The following is a 21,158-nucleotide window of genomic DNA, read 5'->3' on the forward strand; positions in this document are numbered from 1 at the left end:
CAAATACCTGGAATTCTTCAATTTTGTTGAATGCCCATACTTTCCCCTGGAAATATATAGTCAATTTTGATGGGTAGTTGATCCGTGGTTGCAGGCCCAGCTCTCTTGCCTTTCTGAATATTGTATTCCAAGCCTTACGGTCTTTTAGCGTGGAGGCTGCCAGATCCTGTGTGATCCTGATTGGTGTTCCTTGATATTTGAATTGTCTCTTTCTGGCTTCTTGTAAGATTTTTTCTTTTGCTTGAAAGCTTTTGAATTTGGCAATAATATTTCTAACTGTTTTCTTCTCTGGATCGAATGTAGTGGGTGTTCTATGAATCCTTTCGATGTCTATATTGCCCTCTTGTTGTAAGACTTCAGGGCAATTTTGCTGAATAATTTCTTTTAGTACGGAGTCCAGGTTTCTATTAATTTCTGGTTTTTCTGGAAGACTAATTATTCTCAAGTTGTCTCTTCTAGACCGGTTTTCTTGGTCTGTCACTCTCTCATTGAAATATTTCATATTTCCTTCTATTTTTTCAGTCTTTTGACTTTGTTTTATTTGTTCTTGTTGTCTTGAGAGATCATTAGCTTCTAATTGCTCGATTCTAGCCTTTAGGGACTGGTTTTCGGCTATAATCTTTTGGTTTTCCTTTTCATTCTGGTCATTTCTGGTGTTCAATTTGCTTATCAGTTCATTTGATTTCTGAGCCTCACTTTCCAATTGCAAGATTCTACCTTTCAAACAGTTATTTTCTTGCCAGATCTCTTCCATTTTCCTCAAAATCTCAGTTTTGAACTCTTCCATAGCTTGTGAGGAGTTTTCCTTATTTGAGGAGGGTCCGGATGCTTGTTTGTTCTCCTCCTCTGTTTGCTCGGTTTTCTGGATTTTCTCTGTGTAAAAGCTGTCGAGTGTTAAAGACTTCTTTTTCTTGTTATTATTTTTTCTCTTCTGAGCTTCCTGAGACTGAGTAGCCATCGTTAGCCCAGCAGCTTCTCAGATTTATCCTCGCGCTCAGTGTCTGTCCGCGATCTATTGGCTCCTGAGGTCTGAGTTCTGGTTTTTTCCAAGGTCAAGGGGTGGGCCCCCTTGCTTGATCCTCTGCTGGAGGTTTCTTTACAAGTCTCAGGGCGCTGCTTCCACAGTCGTATACCCGTCCACACTGGTTCCCCACTTAGGCTTTAGTTCCTGGCTGTGTCTGCCTCCACCCACGCCTCCGCAGTACCTGCGCTCTGCTCAGCCTGCGCTCTGTGCCCTGCGTCCTGTTCCCACGCTCAGATTTCGCCTCCGTTTTTTGGCTTAATGGGGTCCTAAGTCTTGCTGCTCTCAGGAACAGTTCCCGGAGCTGTCGATGACTCGATGGGTGCCCCAAACTTGCTCTATTTCTTTTTAGCTGGCTTCGGAGCTATAGATGTGTGTGGAGGGGGTGGGGGTGGGGTGGTTGCTCAGCCCGCGATTTCGTGAGGGCTGTTTCACCCCTTTATAGCATGGAAATGCCTCGATTCCACGTACCTTCCACGCTGTGCCCTGTTGTGGGGGTTCCTCCATTCGTCTGGACTTGTTTTTATGTCCCCTTGAGGAGTTTTGTGTGTTTCGGTCAGGAGAGGTTAAGAGCTGCTTCTTACTCTGCCGCCATCTTAACCCGGAAAACTCAGGAGGCAATTTTGATTACAACGGTTGCCAGTAATGAATTGATAGTTAATGTAATAATGAGGTTAATTATTTTTCTCTGATGTTATCCAGAACTTAATAATTGGAAATAAGTAATACTAATTATACTAGAAAATATGAGTCTCATCAATAGATAGGAACATATAGGAATATAAGCTTATATTTTTTGTTTTATGAAGGATCATTCTAAGTTGTCCTCTTTATCATTGTAGCTACCTGAGTAAATTTCCCTGGACTAGAACTCTTTGCTCTTGGATTCCTATAGTATTCTTTAATTTGACTGGGAAGTTCTAGATTTGGGTTATGACATTTTTCTAAGTTCTCATTTGGGAGTTTCATTCAGGAACGTTATTGGTTACCAGTAGGTTTTTTTCTGTTTTCTCTTTGCCTATTGTCTCTAATAGGTCTGGGCAGTTTTCATTAATGATTTATTGAAGTATGCCTTCATTTCTTTTTTTGGCCACAACTTTCAAGTAGCATGATCACAAAGGGAAGATTAAACAAACAAAAATAAAGATTGTGGGTAAGAATAATTAGGTCTGGATTTGGTGAAGATAAGACGGGCAGAGATGCAGGAATAGACTGTTTCAATAATTGATTAATAGTGGTCAAATTTCTTTTCTTCCATATACCCAAACCAATCTTCTCTATTACAAGGAAGGGAATAAGAAAAAATATGATAGGTTTGATGTAAGAAAATACACAATTAAAAATCATGAAAATAAATGTGAATGATAATGACCACACAAAATGGAGAAGAGACGCACTATGTGCAGGAAGTAAGGTATAAAACTAGAAAAGTAAGGGGTTAATTATGAAGGGCTCTAAATGCCAAACAAAGCATTTTGTATTTGATCTTGACAACAAAGGCCATTGGTTTGTTGAGTAGTGAGGGTGACGTAGACCTAAACATTAGGAAAATTACTTTGGTGGCTGAATAATAGATTGGCATGTAGAGAGACTTGAGGCAGGCCCACCAGCAAACTATTACATGAAGAGATGAAAGCTTGCATGAGAGTAATGGCAGTGTCAGATGAGCTAAGGGGGCATATTCAAGAGATGTAAACAAAAGTAAAATCAATAGGCCTTGGTATCTGAGGAGTATTGAGGATGACTCCTATAGGAGGCACAATCTAAGTATAGCCTTGGGTCATAGAACAGCTGATGCTTATCCCATCTTGAAGCTACTCTTTAATTATTGCCTCTTACTGTGAATGTGAAAAACCTGTGTAAGGATCTCTAGCCTGTTTTTTTTCCCTCTATAAAAGCAGAGGTCATTCTCAATAAAGCCACCTTGCTTGTCAGCAGCAAGCCTGGTCCTCCTGATCCCGCTGTGTTTTCTCTTATTTTTCTTTCATTCTTCTTACAACATCCCATTTTTCTTATCCCTTTGGGCCCCCTGAACATTGTCCAGCAGGGTCCTGACAAGTGCCACCCGATATGGGCCTCCCTGGAAGAACATTGGGGAGTTGCAGGTAAGAAGAACCTTCCCCCCATGACAGAGCAGTTCAGTAGCACACACAAAAAGGAAAACTAAGTAAGAAGGACCTCCCCACTGTGTCAGGGGAATTCAGTAGAGTACAGAGAGGGAAAGTCAGAAGAAGAACATGGGACAAGCCAGTTATCTTTTTTCTTTCACCTATACTATTTCCTTAGCAAACATTTCAAAAGCAGATATTGCACTCTCATTTGAAGAATCCTTCCTCCTGCTTCTTCAAATCCATGCAGGAAGGAATCAGAACATTTACTGAAAAATTTTAAAAATACAGAGCCTGATATCAGTGAAAGGCTCAAGCCAAAAACAACAGATTTTCTCTTTCTTAAAGATTGGAGACTGGAGGAGTCAGAGTTTATTCTTTGAAAGCAAATTCGGCTCAGTGTTGTATAGGAAGAAAACTTAAAAAGCTTTCAGGCTCTGAATAAAACATCAGAATATAGTTTGCAGGCTGCGCTAGAAAGTGTCTATGCCCATTAGAGCATGAAAAAAAGCACTTAGAACTGAGATTTATCAAAGTCAACCTTAACTCTTTGTAAAAGTTAACCCTTTTTTCTGACTAACTAGTTACCACAATATAAAAAGCCTGTTTAAGTTTATCCTTCTCGCTTGCTGTTCCAACCACTCTGTCTGCAGTTCCACTCCCCTGCACAAAATTTACAACCACTGATGAGCTTACAGGTTACTCCCCCTATGTCTATGATGTCTCCTTTACAGCAGACTATATCAAAGATGCAGAACACAGAGGATGAAATGTTACAAAAACTTTAAAAGAATTAAAGCAAGCTACTTCTCAGTATGGGACTACTACCCCATTCACTCTTGCCTTGGTGAAAATACTTCCTAATGATACCCTCCCTCCAGATGACTGGAAAGAAATAGCCAAGGCTTGTTTGTCAAGAGGAGAGTATTATGGAAGTCTAAATATATGGATAAAGCACAAGCCCAGGTAGAGAGAAATAGGAATGCTCAGCTTGAAACTGATTATGATAGCTTACTGGGCAAAGAGCTTATGCTGCACTTCAAAATCAGTTGATTTATAATTTACAAACATACCAGTAAATGCATTGCAATCCTGGTGTAAACTTCCCACCACCAATAAGACCCAGGAGCTAAGCAAAATCAGATAAGGACCTGAGGAACCTTATTAGGACTTTGTTTCCTGACTGCTGCAGTCTCTAGAATTATTCAAGTCTCTGAAGCTGGCACCCTTTTAGTCAGACAGCTTTTGAGAATGCAAACTCTTCTTGTCAGGCAGGCATCAGATCATATCGAAATAAAGCTTTCTTAGATGATTATGTAAAGCTTTGTGCAGACATGGGACTCATATCCTCAAGGTGTGGCGTTTGTTGTAGCAGTGCAAAAAATTGGGTTACTTCCAAAAGGCTCTCCCTAAGGACTGCACTACATCCACCCCCTTGCCTAGTTCATCAGACAAAGATGGCTAATACAGAACAAAGAGGTTGTTAGAAACAAAAACAAGAAGATTCACAGAATAGAGAGGTTGTTAGAAACAAAAATAAGAAGAGTCTAGTAATAATTTGTTGTAAAGCTATGTTTTATGTTGTCAGAAAGTGTAAGAAATACCTGGGAAGACAATTGTGTTATTATGTCTGTGTTATAAGTCTATGATCTATGTTCTATATTGTTTGTGTGCACTGGGAGGTTTTATTTTTTAGGGAAAACCAGCCTTGGATGGAAGAGGTTCTTTGCATCTCTCTATCCATCCCTCTCTTTCTTTTCCATTTGTTCCAGAAAAATGAAGAAGACAAGCCAGAGACTGTTTGGGAAATTCAAGAACAACATTTTTTGTGGATTTTTGAGTCTCTTAAACTTTGAGATAATTTAATTGATTAGGTAAAAAAGAATCTTAGTCTCTGCCCCAAATAAGGCAGAGGCAGGTAAACAGATCTGTCAAATATTTCTTCCTTTCATTCCTTACTGGCCACAAGAAAAGAGAAGTAGAAATGATAAAGACAGGAAAGACAGGGTAAGTATAGGAAATATGTGGGTCCCTATCTAAGGGGATTAAGATTAAGAGCTTCTAGAAAGGTTTAAGGACAAATTATGGGGCCAAAATGATCCCCAGCCGGCTCTGCACTCTTGGTGCCTGGTTAGAAATAGCTAGGAAAACTAGTCTGACATCATTCAGCTGCCTGAAAACAAAATCTCAGATCTGCTTAGAAGTTCTGTGACCAGTTAAGTGTGATTAGCAACTGAGAGAAACCATCATTAATCAAGTTAGTAAAAATTTCACTCTCTTGTAAATAAGTGGAGATTTAACTCTATGCACACTGAAAGAATGAATGCCCCAATAAGCTAAAGGCCAAAACTCCAAGGAGTTAGCCTGGAAGCCTGGCAAAGTTGATAAAATAATGATTGTAGAATCAGAAGACATGTGTTCTAGTTTTTTCTGTCACCCTTAGCAAGTAGCTGAACTTGTCTGATTATCAGTTAACTCAAATATAAAAAAAGGATAATAAAGTTTTTCAATGCTTACCTCAAAGGACTGCTAGGAGACTCAAATGAAATATTGAATGTAAAACATTTTAAAACTGCTGAGAGACACAACATATTGAATATTTGATGAATTCTTTTGGGATGGATATAAGGTTCCATATAATTTAAATTAGGGGGTTTCAAGAATGATGCTAAAATGTAAGTGTGTGTTACAAGTAGCCATATGTAGAAGTGCAATTAGTTTAAAATTTGATTCTGCCTTCTTATAATTTGTGATTTATGTTATAAACTACAGTAATGTTTGAGGTGAATTGGATATGAAAATGTACAAAAGATGTTTTATACATATATATATATATATATATCATGCAGATGGAAGAAATGGTACTTGGTATAATGGATTTAGGAAAATGTGCAAAAGATATTATGTGTATTGTGTAGAAATGGTACCTGGTAGAGTGGATTAAAGCATGTAACTGTTTCATCTCCCTCTCTTACCGTGAAGGAGGAAAAAGTTGTATAACCCTGAGTATCCTCAGAGAAATAGAGAAATGTAAAGTATTTTCAGTTAGATCTGTAGTTTCTTTTGTAAACTAGTAAGATTTTGAGAAGCTCTCAGAGTGAGCAAATAAGTGAGGTGAAAAGCTTGTCTGGGTTATTCAGAACCTTTTGAATAATGAAATTGCCTTCCCTGCATCTCAGACTTAGAAATATGACCTAGAGTTTTCTGGATTTCTTCCAGAACCTGGGGTAAAGAAACTTATCTGTCTGTTTCTATAAAGGACATCACAAAAACCTCAGAAAACAGAGATTGCTGTCCATCTAATAGCAACAGCTCACAGCAGCTGGAGGCAACTTGATTTCTCCTTATTCTTGGGTCTTGGTTAATGATCCCTTGCTTTAATATACTACCTTATATCCAAAGGAGAGTTGATAATGTGGAGATATTAGTAAGTAGTACTAGAAATCAACACTGAGCTGCAGGTTGGAGCCCTGAAACTTATATGCAGACAGCCTCCTGGCTTTGCATTGCTCTATACAAGAAATGTAAGCAGCTGAATATGCTATTCTCACCTAGGAAAATGAACATATTTGAAGAAAGAGTATTCCACTAAGCCTTTCAAAAATTTGAAGAAATCAAATTAGTAGCTAAAGTAGTAGCAGTTAAAAGGTAACACTAAAGGTACCGTGTGTAAGTTTGGGCATACAGTTTGAGCAAGTGAGACTTACTATCATGTCATCTCACATTTAATGGAAGCCTTTGCATACCTGGAAATTCCCAAGCACTTAAAAACAGACAATGGTAATGCTTATGCCAGCCACCTGTGTACACAGGTCTACAAATTATAGGATATTATTCATATAACTGGTATTCCCTATAAACTCAACAGTCCATTGTAGTATAAACTAACTTAACCATTAAAACATAACATATCACACTATATTTAAAAGAAACATCACCCTACCCAAACCTATCAATCTTTTACAGAATTATAACATTGGGGTTGAGGTATATCATGGGGGTTGAGGTTTTGCTTTTATCTACACAGGAAATGAACAAGCCTGGATACACACCATTAAGCCAGAACAGCAGACAGTATGGAGAACAACATGACCACCCTGAGGACCCAAGCCATGAAACCCATGACTTGAGGACAAGTCAAAAGAACAGTTCAAATGGCAGAGCAATTCCTGGAGGTGTCAAGCGTCCCCAGGAGACTAACCTTTGTTTTTGCCCCCCAGCTCTGGCTTCTACATTCCTGCCTGCCTTAGGGACTGACCCTTGTACTTCATTTGCTAGGAAAGGCAGTTGCCTGAATACCTCCAGATCTTCCATCCTTCAAGTCCCCAGCTACTAGGATCTAGGCATTCACTGAGGACATGTCCTAAGGATCCCTGTGCCCACAACCCTTTTCCCCCTTCTCCCTTTCTGTCTGTTAATTAAAAGACCACTGGTAACTTTGGAGAAGACAGTTTATGTGGAATGATGAGGTCAGAAGCTGGATTCTAAGAAGAGAGTGAGAGGAGAAAAAGTAGAGTCACCTATTGTAAATAGGTTGTTGTTATTGAGCTACAAAGTTGTTGAGCTACAAAGGGCAGAAGAGATATAAGGCAATACTTAACAGAAACAGAAGGGTCAAGTGAGTTTTTTGAAGATGGAGGAGACACGAGCTTGTTTGCAGGCAGTAAGAATAGATCCAGTAGGCAGGGAAAGATTAAAGTTTAGTGATAGACTGGGGATGACAGAGAAATCATTTTATTAGAAGAGACAGAACAGATTGCCATCACTTCTACAGTTGGAAGAATAGACCTTGGCCACCTCATCATATGAGGATGGGGTGTCAGAGGAGATACTAGAAGAAGACATGAGAAATATGAGATGAAGAAGAGGGAGGTTTGCAGCCAATAGGCTCAATATTGTCTGTAAAATATGAGGAAAAGTTGTCAGTCCTTTGTACTAGTCTGCTTTATTTATGTCTTATTCATTAGTCCTAGTTTATGCTTGATCTGATAATCAAGAAGGAAAATGTTTTAAAAAGTAAAACTTAAAAATTTCAATAGCAATAATGATAAAAACAATATCTGTGGGGCAGCTGGGTAGCTCTGTGGATTGAGAATCAGGCCTAGAGACAGGAGGTCCTAGGTTCAAATCAGGCCTCAGACACTTTCCAGCTGTGTGACCCTGGGCAAGTCACTTGACCCCCATTGCCCACCCTTACCACTCTTCCACCAAGGAGCCACTACACAGAAGTTAAGGGTTTAAAAAAAAAACAAAAGTATCTATTTATGCCCTCTTTCCTCTTTTTAATGTTGGCCACATTGAAAAGGACCTGAAACAAAGGACAGACATTAATTAAAAAGTAAGTATATAGCAAAGAGAAGTATTTAATTTCTTAATTAGATTTTCTAAATTGTTTAAAAAATGAAATGAAATGAAATATATGTATATAAGTAGCAAATAAATTCTGAATTGTGCTAAACTAAGAAAACTTTCAGGTTCTGAATATGAAAATCATAATTCAGTATTTGCAAAATATCTATCAGACTTTACAGATGCCCTTGTGTATTAATTATACAAGTTTCAGAAATCTAATGTTCTTTAATGATTTTAGATTTGAGAAATATTAAGCAAATAATTATAACTGTGAAATTATTTTACTTAAAGGGATCTACTTCTAAATTCTACTTGGATGAGAAATTCTTCTAAATTATTGCAAAAGTACTTCTATAGCCATGACTATAACTTATTTAGATTAATTAGATGTTACTTGGTCTCTCCTAACTTGATAATGACCATAAAAGTAAAAGAGTGTATTATTCTCTAATCTACCCCTTTAACAGAATGATACTACACTGACAATTCAATCTTTTTATTTATTTTGAATGTTCAAGCAAATCATGATAAGTTAGTGAAAGATGAAAGGTTAATTAAAATGCAAAATCTATCAATACAGTACTAGCTACAATAGTTAAAGGATTTTGATTTTGTTAAACATGTCATTAGTTGTTTGAATCTTGGAGAAAGTGAATTAAAGTTTGAGAGAGTTTTCAAAATAAATTCTCTAATTCTTTTCCTATTACTTTCTCCTTCCTCCTCATGTGACTCCTAATAGAAAAAGCTATCCTTAAGCTGTCACATCTGTTTCCCTTATCCAAGCTTGATGTCTCTGTGCAACATAGCCTGGGTGACCTTTTAAATTGGAACTTCTGAAATTTAAAAATTCTGAATTGAGATATTAAAGTTTGCAAAAGCTTTGCCGGCCACAATTTTTACTTCATTCAGAAACCTTACCACCTTTCCTGAACCCTCAGCCAATTGTTAAAGTCACAATGAAAAAACCTCAATCATTAAAAATCTTTTGTTAATCTACTTGTATTTGTACCTGATACCTCTTTACCTTGATGATTTTAAAATTGAAAATTTTTCTTGAATTTCAAATTTTCCCTTGCCACTAATGAGCAAGTTCCTCACTGACAAACTCATCTTCCCCTTTTACTACCACACCCATGGTAAAGAACTCCACTCTAATAACCTTGACCATTTTCAGAAGAAAGCTCCCTACATTTGTCCTTCCAGATTACTGCAAGCCATTCCATCTAAGAACATAAAAAGAAGGGTATGGTGTTGAGAAGCTCTGCAGAACCTTGTGAGGCCAAATATTTCTAATCAGAAGTGAAGGAGATGGTTCTATAAAAGTAACCATTTCTCTAATATATGAAATTTGTAAGAGACATCTCTAGTTAACATTTTGTGACTTCAAGGTACCTAATAAACTATCATCATGTCTTGTCAACAGCCATTCTCTTGAGTACCAGACACTGTGCTTGGAGAACATTGCAGCCGAATTTTCTCTCTGGACCATTCCTGCTACTCTGGACCATCAACAACAATAGCACCCCCTGCTTCCTCCAGCTTGGCTCTAGTGTCTGCTGGCATTTCATAACAGCCTATTCATATGAAGTCTAATGTTATGCATACTACCTATACTCTAGAAGAAAGTTTGCCTGTGTCAAATTAGTATATGTATAAATTTGTAATCATGCACATCTATAAAATACTTTTGATCCTACAGTGTAAACTGATATCTTCCCCAAATTTTTAAGTATAAGAGGTAAATTATACTCCAGTATCTATAAATCTTTTGAAATATACACTTTTTTTTAACCCTTAATTTCGGTGTATTGTCTCATAGGTGGAAGAGTGGTAAGGGTGGGCAATGGGGGTCAAGTAACTTGCCCAGGGTCACACAGCTGGGAAGTGGCTGAGGCCGGGTTTGAACCTAGGACCTCCTGTCTCTAGGCCTGACTCTCACTCCACTGAGCTACCCAGCTGCCCCCCTATATATATTTTTACATTTGACAGTCATGCATCTGCCCTTTCTCTTCTTCCCCTTTGATTGTCATCTGTGATCTTGGTATGGAAGTGCCCCTTTGGACCATGGCCAAAAGAGGAATGCCCTGTATGTTTCCAGTATTGAGCATGTCCAACTCTGGGAACAAAGTGGGGATTGTAAGAAGAAATTTAATTAAGTAGCTTTTAATCACTTATAAAGATTCCTCCTCTATAAGGAAAAGAGTAGATGGGATACCCTAGTCATAACCCCTTTTACTGGAATCTTTTCCTGAAATATATTTCATAAATCCTATTCAGGACTCATGTTCAGAACATGCACTTAGAACATATGTTCTGAACGCTTTGTCCTGTTTATACAATCTGGGGGAGCTAAGAACTCAGGGTCTCAGACCAAACTGGGGGTGTCTGTAGACCCTGGCTTTTGTACTTGCAGCAGCACTTACAATAAAGCCAGTCTGGCTCAGATCTGTTCCCAGTTAAAGGTAAGTAATGAAAGTATAAACCAGTACCAAAAATGTTGGCCAGGGAAGCCAGATTCTATTGACAGTTGAAGATGAAAAGAGGAGGAGAGGAAATAATTTAGGATAAAGTGATATTTGTTGCCATTGGAGCAGCAGGCAAAGTTGAAAGGATAGAGAGCATTTTGTTGAGACTCGGGTGCATTATTGCTTTGTTTAATTTGTAGCAACTGCTTTAAATTTAAACCCAAACTCCCAGTTAATGAAGTGAAATAAAGAAGAATATAGCCATAGTTCATCAGGATTTGTCTTTTACTTCTGTTCCTTTTATTTTCAGTAAATGTCCCTTTGTAAAAACTAATTTTTGTTAACTGGTTAAATGCTATTGGGACAAAAAAAATAAGCAATACTGGGGCACTATTCATTAACAGTTGATATTGGAGCAAACACACTAAAGTGAGGATTCAGATTAATTAATATTATAAAGTCAAAGTTACCTTTAGAATCGTAAAGAGGAGATGTATCCTTACTCAGGGACATGATTCAATAGTGCAATCAGGGACAAGGTCAGGGATTCCTAGAGTTCATAAAAGCTAAATAAACTGGAGTGGGTTATATTTAATGATTCACCTAATATTTAATAGTTTCATTTTAGTCTGTGATTTCATCTGTGTAAGGAACTCCTGGTGTGGAAATTTTTATGTCAATGTAAATAAGAGTCTTTTCTGTCATTTATTTTTTAGAGTTGTTAAACAGTTTGCTCAGAGTTGTAGAGCTGTGAGTGACTGAAACTCAGATCTTCCTGATTTAGTGTTCAAGACTCAGTGCTCTGTCCACCTAGTGTTTAAGTGGATACTCAATAATCAATCATTTAATAAAATTAGCAGAATATAAGCATAAAATAGCAAAATTAAAAAACAAAAATTATTAATGACAAAAAGTAAAATGAAAACAAAATCAAATCCTGTTCAAAAACAAAATTTTAGAAATAAAAATGTCAACCCTTCAAAAAGTATAAACAAAAAATCAAAAGGAAAACAATTTTTAAATTGAAGGATAATTAGGGTAGTAATTGCTCTTAATTTAGCCTCCTCCATAAATCTACATACCTTTTCTTTTTTTTTTTAAACCCTTAACTTCTGTGTATTGGCTCCTAGGTGGAAGAGTGGTGAGGGTGGACAATGGGTGTCAAGTGACTTTCCCAGGGTCACACAGCTGAGAAGTGTCTGAGGTCGGATTTGAACCTAGGACCTTCCATCTCTAGGCCTGACTCTCAATTCACTGAGCTATCCAGCTGCCTTCTACATACCTTTTCTGCTTCTTTTTTTTTTTCAATCTGAGATAGTAGCAGACAGTATTTATCTATATTTGCTAATGGTTTTTAAATTTATTATTCTTTCAAAAAATCAAATATTAGATTCATTCTAAAATCACTTAACATGTCTTCCTCAGTTTCCTCAACTATAAAAAGGGGATAATGAAGATTGTGAGGATCAAATGAGATAATAGTGAGAAACATGAGGAAAACTGTAAAACATAATAAGTGCATAATAAATGTTTGCTTCCTTCCCTTTCCTTTTTTTTAGGAATCATCTAACCAAGGTAGCTCAAATGTAAAGTTCCCATCTAGATTTATCACCTATTCTTTGTTTCCGTATCTACTTAAGAACTATTTTCGACTCAGACATTCACTCCTTTTCTGTACATTGATAATCCATTTGCTTAATAAATGATTCTGGAAGACTTGAGAACTCAGGGTCTCAGACCAAACTGGGTCTTCAAACTGTGACCTATGCTAAAGATCTCTAGTGGCCATCTTCCTTTCCCTGTTTTGTTTTCCGCTTATTCATTATTTCTGATATAGAATAATAATGACGGTTAATAATAGCTAGCATTTTTATATAGCTGGTTCTTGTCCTTCATATTCTAAAAGAACCAAAATGACATCACTATGTCAGAATCAATGTTTTGTATGTCCAACTGTGGCTGATCAAACCAATACAGGCTTGATAGACTATCATAGCTCAGGCTCAAATAGCCTGTAGGAACATTTAGAAGAAGATGTCTCTAACTACTGCAATTCTGCTTTGTTCACAGAGCACAGCACTTTCTTTGATGTGGTTACACTATGCAGCACAGTGACAGTGTCTCCCATGTCTCACAACTGATACCAAAGCTTTTCAGAAAGACTTTTAAAGTGTCTCTGTTTTGCTTCTTCTTACCTCTATATGAATGCTTGTCTTGTGTGAGTTCTCCATAAAATAGTCTTTTAGGCAAAAAGCATGTTTGGCATTCAAAACATCAGAGTTGCAGAATGCTTGGCAGTTTGGCTTGAGAAAGGGCCTTAGTACCTTTTCTTACCAGATGATTTTCAGAATCTTCCTAAGATGATTAAAATGTAAGTGGTTCGGTTTCCTGCATGGCACTGGTACTTTATCCAGATTTCACAGGCAAACAACAATGAGGATAGCACAACAGATTCAATTTGGTAGGCAGCCTAATACCTCTTTTCTCTCATACTTTCCTTTGGAACCTCACAAACACTAAGCTAGCTCTGATAAAATCAGTTGCCCAGAGAAGTTTATCAGTAATATATGTCAGCTACATGACAGCATGCTTACAGGGGTTCTGGAAAATTCTCATGCTTTCCCAGTCACTAATGGAGTAAGGAAAGGCTATGTGCTTGCTCCCATGCTTTTTTGCATGAGGTTTTTAACAATGTTGTTAGACACCTTCAAAATGAGGATAAGAATAGCATCAAGGTCAGGTAGTAAATTATTTAACTTGAAAAGGCTACAAACCAAGACTAAAATAGAAGAGTTGGTGCACAAATCTTTGTTAGAAGTTATACTCAGTGAAGCCTCTGAGACTGAGAGTCAACAGAGCATGGACTGATTCTCTGTCATTTGTGTTCATTTTGACCTGATGATTAACACCAAGACAACAGAGGTTCTCCACCAGCTAGCACCACACCATCAATATGTGGAACCATCAGTTACAGAAAATGGAGAAATTGTAAATGCTGTAGATAAGTTCACTTACCTTGGCAGAATACTTTCCAGTGATGCACACATAGATAATGAAGTTGATGCACTCATTTATATAGGTATGAGGTTTGCAAAGTACTTTAAAATTATTATCTCACTTGATCATCATTCTGAGAGGTAGGAACATTTTTTAAATCCCCATTTTATATCTGACAAAACTGAGGCAAACAAAGTTAAGTGATTTGCCTAGGATTACAGAACTAATAAGTGTCTGAGGTGAGATCTGAACTAAGATTAATGTCCTGACTCTGGTCTAGTGCTCTATCCACTGTACCACCTAAGGGATCAAGAAAGTAAGTCAAGAATAGTAAAAGAGAAAGAAGAAGAGAAAGAAAACTCAAGAAATGATAGTTTTGATATTAACTCTATAATAGTAGTACTTAAACTAGAAGTATTAATTAATAGGCAAATCATAGGTAAAGTACACATGGCCCTTCTGAATATTACATACACTTGATGTATCAAGAAAATAATTCAATTCCATTCACAGACTAACCTGAAATGGCTTCAGAAATGTTTCTTCCATGGCCAGTCTGCCATACTCAGTGAAAAGCTAAGGAGCACAAAAATCAAAATAAATACATACATCAATATGTGCTACGTCCATGTTGGTGAACAAATGGCATGTGTTCCCTTTCCCCTCTCACCCATCACTTCCTAGCAGCCCAATGAGAGTGCTTCTTCCCTCCCCTTGTTGGGGTCTCACATGTGGCATAAGGGTTGCAGTTTGGGCACTCGGTCTCTAAAAGGTTCACCATAACTGTACTAGGTTTTATTTTTTTAATCTTCCCTTCTTCCCAGTTTTGTTTTAACATATAAATCACTCATTTTGTAAATATAATACAGTGGTACCGTGGTACTTATCATTAATTCATTCCAGAAGTCAGGTTGAGTGCCAAAAAGGTCAAGTACCAAATGAATTTTTCCCATAAGGAATAATGTAAATTGAATTAATCCATCCCCAACACCCAGAAAATCCAGATTTTATAAGACATTATATGCATTAATAGAGTTGTACTTTACTAAATAAGCATTACTAATACATAGACAAGAAAAAAACAATTAGATTAAATAAAATAGTTTCAACTTAATATTACCTGTATTAAGAGGAGTTCATAGCCTAAGGAGATGGTGGGGAGGAGAACTGTTATTGTCTGAAGAGGAGTCCCCTTCCATAATATCAGAAGGCAACTGATCTTTTGGAGTGCTTTCTCTTTTCTTTCCCTTATCACTGAACCTTGCTTGAGATTCACTAGGTGTAAGCTTCACAAGAAACCTATCCAGTGATGTTTGTTTTTGTCTTTTTCAAAATTCCTCTACTGTGGGAAATAGTCTGGTCATCTAACAAATGTATAACTCTACTTGTTAAAACTTTATCAGGATGATATTTTTTAAACAAAGTTTTGCCCTTCCACCCATTTTGCATTTGTTTCCATGATTAATGAAGCGGGAACATCCTCCTTTGCCTCCTCCTCACCTAAAGAAAATTCCCCCACCCCTACTAGCTGCTGCTGCTGCTACATTTGAGGTTCCTATAGTCCCTCAAAATGTTGAGTTCATCTTTATGTTCCTGAACTAACATGTTTGTTTCATTCTTATTTCATTAGCATTCTTTATTTCAGTTAGAATGGGCACACATTTCCCAAGTTCACAGCACCAACAAGTTCTAGCAAGTGTGGTCCAGTGCCAAGCAAATGTCAAATACCAAAACAATTTTTTCTCATCAAAATGCATTGAAAACCAAATTTGACAAGTTATGATGAAACTGTTGAGTACCAAAGTTTGATTAAGTATATATTACATAATTATCATACTTGCTCTTTCTCATTCATAAATATATTTAATGCCGTATGACCCAGAGATTTTATTCAATGAGTTTATATTCCAAGGAAACTAACCACTAATAAAAAGTCTCTCTATATATACCAAAATATTTATAGCAGAACTTCTTATGATAGGAAAGAACTGAAAAATAAGGAGATGCCTATCTGTTAGGGAAGGGCTAACCAACTGTGATATATGAATGTGATGGAACATTATTGTGCTGTAAGAAATTATGAATTGCGAAATAATACAAAGAAAGGTCTAAATGAACTGATGCAAGTAAAGTAAAGGTAAGCACAGGAAGGTCTAAATCAGTGGTTCCCAAACTTTTTTGGCCTACCGCCCCCTTTCCAGAAAAAATATTACTTAGCCCCCTGGAAATTAATATTTTTACATTTTAATAGCAATTAATAGGAAATATAAATGCAACTGTGGCCATCACCACCCCCCTGGATTGCTGCAGCATCCACCAGGGGCGGTAGCACCCACTTTGGGAATCACTGGTCTAAATGAACTAATATAAGTAAATGAACTGATGTAAAGTAAGTAGAACCAATACACATAATCAATGAAAATGACAAGAAATACCAGCAAAAAAAAAGTAAATTTAGCAGTTGCATGCTGAGAGCTCAGATGCAAAAAATAGACAATAACAAATAAATTGCCCCAAAATAAAGGAAAGCTGGCAGAATATGTCTCACTGGTGTAAGACTAGAGAATGACTCAGGCAGCACAGCATCTGAGAGAACCAGCAGAACTTGGAACTTGGAATATACTGGGATTCCACCATAGGCAAATGACTGAACTAGCTCATATTTAATAGAAAACATCATTATAATCAAGTCTGAATAATCTTTGGCATTTTCAAAATTGTGCCCAGCACTACATCAGAACAAGTCATTTAGAGTTAGAACATTAGTAACTTAGAAAAAGCTAATAAGCAGTAACCTCCTTTCCCTAGGCTCAGAGGAAGAGGACTAATTTTGTTAAAACCATTACTATAACCTTGAAATATGTAGAGTATGTGGTTATTTTTCTATATTATTCTAATAAGTTTTAACAAAAACATAATGTGACTTGGGGAAGAAAATTAAACCTCTGTAATATGTATCAACTTGGAGGGCTCAGAGAACTTGATATAATACAAAGAACACATATATTTTTACCTGTAAATGCTGAAGGTCATCCTCCTGGACATTCTGAGATAAGTTGTATACCTTAATTAAGAACAAAATTTTAAACTAGATGTTTTAAATATTTATTGTGTATTTTCCTGTTTGTTTACATACCAATATAACTCAAAATTGTCATCAAATAATTGTGTGAATTTTTTTGATTTATAGTTATAACAAGAGATAATTTCTATGTAAAACAAGTTATAACAGGAGATAATTTCTATGCAATAAATGATAAAACATTTACTTATTCTGAGATGGGGTGATAAAATGCTCTTCTTAACATAATCCAGCTCAAATTAACAAGCAATCCATTAAGCACAAAAGGATATTAGAAGTCCTTAATATATGTATGTATGTGCATACCAAAACACCACCACAAACCTCATTGACAGTTCTGTTGGGTTTTGAATATCATATAACATTATTTCACCCAAATACTTCAAACTAATCTGAAGTCATGGAATGTCTATATAAACCTTATAAACTTCAAACAGTAGTTTATGACAATTATAAACATGGACAGCGAGAAATCATCACTCAAAAGATGTAACTTTAGGAATGGTAGAGAAAAAAGCCTACTCTGGGCTGAAGAAAGAGTTAGGCCTAAAAAATGAGAGTTGGCTACAGAGAGAACTGTACAAAGAAAAAGGCCATCGAGGCCCATCCCTACACATAGGTCTTATCATAACTGTACTCCAAGTTAGGACCCACTATTCCCACAGATGTTTAGTGTATTTGTGGGAAAGTGTGCCCTAAATTTAGGAGAAAAAAATGTTTTTTAGTTCTTGTTTTATATCATCAACAGTAAATTCTGTTGCTTTGACCTAATTGTGTCTGTCAGCAGGATTATTAATAGAGAACAAACATTTGGGGGGCTCACAAACTATAATTTCAGGATTGAGTACCCCAGAACCCAAGAGTTCTGTGACATAGCCAGGACAAATGCAAGTTGGGAGATTCAGAGAATATGGAATGCTGGAGGCCAGGGTCAGAAAGGATCTCAGACATTCACTGTTATCATGGGCAATACCTTAACCTCAGTTTTCTCAGATGTAGAAAGATATAATAATAGCACCTAACTTCCCAGTGTTAAAGAGAATAAAATGAAATTATATTTGCAGCCCTTTCCAAAACTTTATTAAGGGCCATACAAATACTATTTATTTCTCTAAAACCTATGTGAGTAGCTGTTGTCCTCTGGAGAGGTGGATCAGAGGGGATACAACAGCTGCATGTACTATTTCATTAAATATGATAGTCTATAGTCTCTCTAAGCAGAAAAAAAAAGCCTTTCACTGTAAACACTAGCATCTTCTTTTAGTTAAGACTCAATATCAATCATTTTAACTTTTCAAAATGAAAAAATGATTGCAAAACAAAAAATATGTTAGGTCTTATAAAAATGATTGATTGGTTGGTGAACCAAACAATTTGTTAAAAAACAAGAAGTATAAAAATTACAACCATTTAGCCATTGTCTTACACATTAATGTACTTTTGGAAACTCATTGTGTTAGAAAATTTAAAGAATACAATGAATTTATTTCCTTAGTTACCTGTATTGAGCTGATCATAGTGCTAAGGGCAAATACAGTGGCTGAATCCCTCAGAGTTGACTGACTATCAAACGTTCCTTGAGTATCCATTAATAATACTGCAACCTGCAACCATAAGTATAGCACATTTTTATTATTCGTTGACTATTACAGGCAAAGTAATATAGTAGAAAGAGTCCTGGATTTGGAGTCAAAGGACCTACGTTGGAATCCTGACACTTTTTTCAAGGGTCTCTGTTTCCTTATGTGTAAAACAAGAGAATGCTTAACAAACTTTTCTAGATAATGTGAATGGCTGCATGAGGTAGTAGATAGAGAACTGCCCTTAGGACAAGGAAGACCTGGGTTCTGCTTCTACCACATTCTGCTAATATGACCCTGAGAAAAATCACTTAAATTCAAAGTGCTCTAGGCAACCTCTAAAACTGATGGTTGCCCTGCATTGGTGAAGTTTCCTCATCTGGGAATGCCCTATGTCAGCTTTGGCAAACCTTTTCAAGATCATGTGCTCAAACTGCAACTTCAAGCTGCCTGTTAGCCCCCCATGTTACCCTGCACAGCAGAGGGAGTTGCTAGCCAGAAAGGTGGGGGCATGTGAAAAATGTCCTCGGAAGCTGTGGAGAAAGGGAACAGAGCAGCTCCCTCTGGTATGCCAACACAGCCCTACATCATTGAAATTTGGGTCCCATAATTAATAGAATCATGTTATGTGCTCCAAAAGTTAAATTTATTTGTATGGCTATTCATTGTTACATGGCCTGTGCTTGCTGGTTAATAGTGTTCAATTATCAGAGACACTTAATAAAGCAATCACAGGAAGGTCTAGCAGTTGATTATAAGCTAAACTAATTATAACCTATATGATTAGAGACCAACAATCTCTTGAGATTTCAGATAGGGGATTTATTTATCTCCTAGGAGACACCCATTATGTATAAAAAGAAATTTAATTAAGTAGTTTTTAATCACTTTAAAGGATTCCTCTATACTAGTTTGATAAATTTCAACTGTAAGACTTAAGTAAGATATAATAGGAAGAGTATTAAAAGCCTTTGCAATGATGAAAGTTCCTAAATACTTCCCTTTACCTTGCCACATACTCTAGAGCAATGATGGGCAAACTATTCCCCACAGGCCAGATCCAGGCCATAGTTTTCCCATCACTGCCTTAAGCAATTCCCTAATCACTGCCCCCCCCCACACACACACACACATCTAGTTGTAGTGATTAGGGAATTGCTTTAAGGCAGTGATGGGCAAACTAGGTCCTGGATCTGGCCCGTGGGGAATAGTTTGCCCATCACTACTCTAGAATATAAGGATGATATTAGAAAATAAGTAACATGTTAGCAAATGCTACTTCCTCGATTTATAAGCTAGTGCATGGCCTCACTCATTGAGTCACATATTCTTCCATCTTAGACAAACTTGGTGAACTATTAGAATTGGAGCAGTTGTGGTCACAATACCTTGATTCACACTATTACTATATCTATTACTGTTATTGCTGTGCCTCATCTTTGCCTCTCTCTATCTCTGTCTGAGTAAAAGACCTGAAGGAGTGGAGTGTTTTCTTTTCCAACTTAGGAAACTCTATTCATTTATCTGTTACTGTGTATAAATTGGTTAAACTCTGAAAAGTCCAAAGAAAACCTAGTCTTTGGTTTGGACTCTGAGTCTGTTAAAGCTCAGAGTCCTAACTTGATTCTTGTTGAGACCCAACCAGCTAGCCGTGGTTATCTTGATAACTTAAAGGAGAAGTTAAGAACTATAGTGGTATTTTTAGTTAGAATAGCATAAAATTTTGTTAGATCAGGGAGGATTTGCGTAGACTGTGAACCACAGGAGAAGCGGTTCCTTGCGGAACCTGGGAGTTTATTTGGGTAGAGTTAGAATCCCTTAGAATTAGAAACACTGAAGATACTTTTGATAAAATCGATCAAAAGTATCAAGAATCAATTTTCAACCTTTATTTCATTGGTCTTTATCCTTATATTTTTATGTCTCACCATTATTATTTTTACAAGAGGTTGTGACATGGGGATAGTAGGCCTCTAATCTTGCAGAATCATAACCAAGTCACCTGAGAAGTAGAAAGGAGAAAAGTGGAGGAATGGAGAATGTCCTAGTCATACTGGACTCTATTCTTAAAATCCATTTCATCAACCCTGTTCGAGACCTCTGTTTTGAACATATGCTCTGAGTGCTTGAACCTGTTCATAACCTCTATTGAGCCATTGCCTATGCTTAAAAAAAATCTATAGAATCTAAAAATTGGACATCTGAGAACACACAAACTGGAGGTGTCTGAAGACCTCTTGTGTATTTTGTGCCCACAAAATAAAAGTCCAATCTTTAGCTTGAGATTTTGGTCCAGTTCTTTTTATTTCTTTCAAATGGAGCTAGGCTACCTATAAATTCATGACAAGAAAGTGATCATTGTTATAAGTAAATATTATTTATTATCAAGAGATCAGTTTTATACCTTTTTGCCATCAGGTTTGTTAATTAGGAAGACTTCACTCCATATCTGAATTCCTGTGGTCTCTCGTTCAGATCCACCCCTCCAAGAAAAACCAGTCAGTGGTTCATCATAATCACCAATCCAATCAACAGATACCTATGATATAATTA

At 36.8% G+C, this 21,158-nt stretch overlaps 1 protein-coding gene across 1 annotated transcript in view; it reads right to left on the reverse strand.

Annotated features, from left to right (window-relative positions):
• The window catches only part of ATL1 (atlastin GTPase 1), a 120,754-nt gene that overhangs the window by 50,295 nt on the left and 49,301 nt on the right, over positions 1 to 21,158 (reverse strand). Inside the window, exons 6-9 of the mRNA XM_044659945.1 lie at positions 21,010 to 21,144; positions 18,525 to 18,629; positions 16,957 to 17,007; positions 14,463 to 14,519 (exon numbers count right to left, since the gene is read on the reverse strand). Of these exons, the coding sequence (XP_044515880.1) occupies positions 14,463 to 14,519; positions 16,957 to 17,007; positions 18,525 to 18,629; positions 21,010 to 21,144 (348 nt within the window). The remainder of the gene's footprint in view (positions 1 to 14,462; positions 14,520 to 16,956; positions 17,008 to 18,524; positions 18,630 to 21,009; positions 21,145 to 21,158) is intronic.

This window comes from Gracilinanus agilis, chromosome 2, assembly GCF_016433145.1.
Source record: "Gracilinanus agilis isolate LMUSP501 chromosome 2, AgileGrace, whole genome shotgun sequence".
Classification (NCBI taxonomy): domain Eukaryota; kingdom Metazoa; phylum Chordata; class Mammalia; order Didelphimorphia; family Didelphidae; genus Gracilinanus; species Gracilinanus agilis.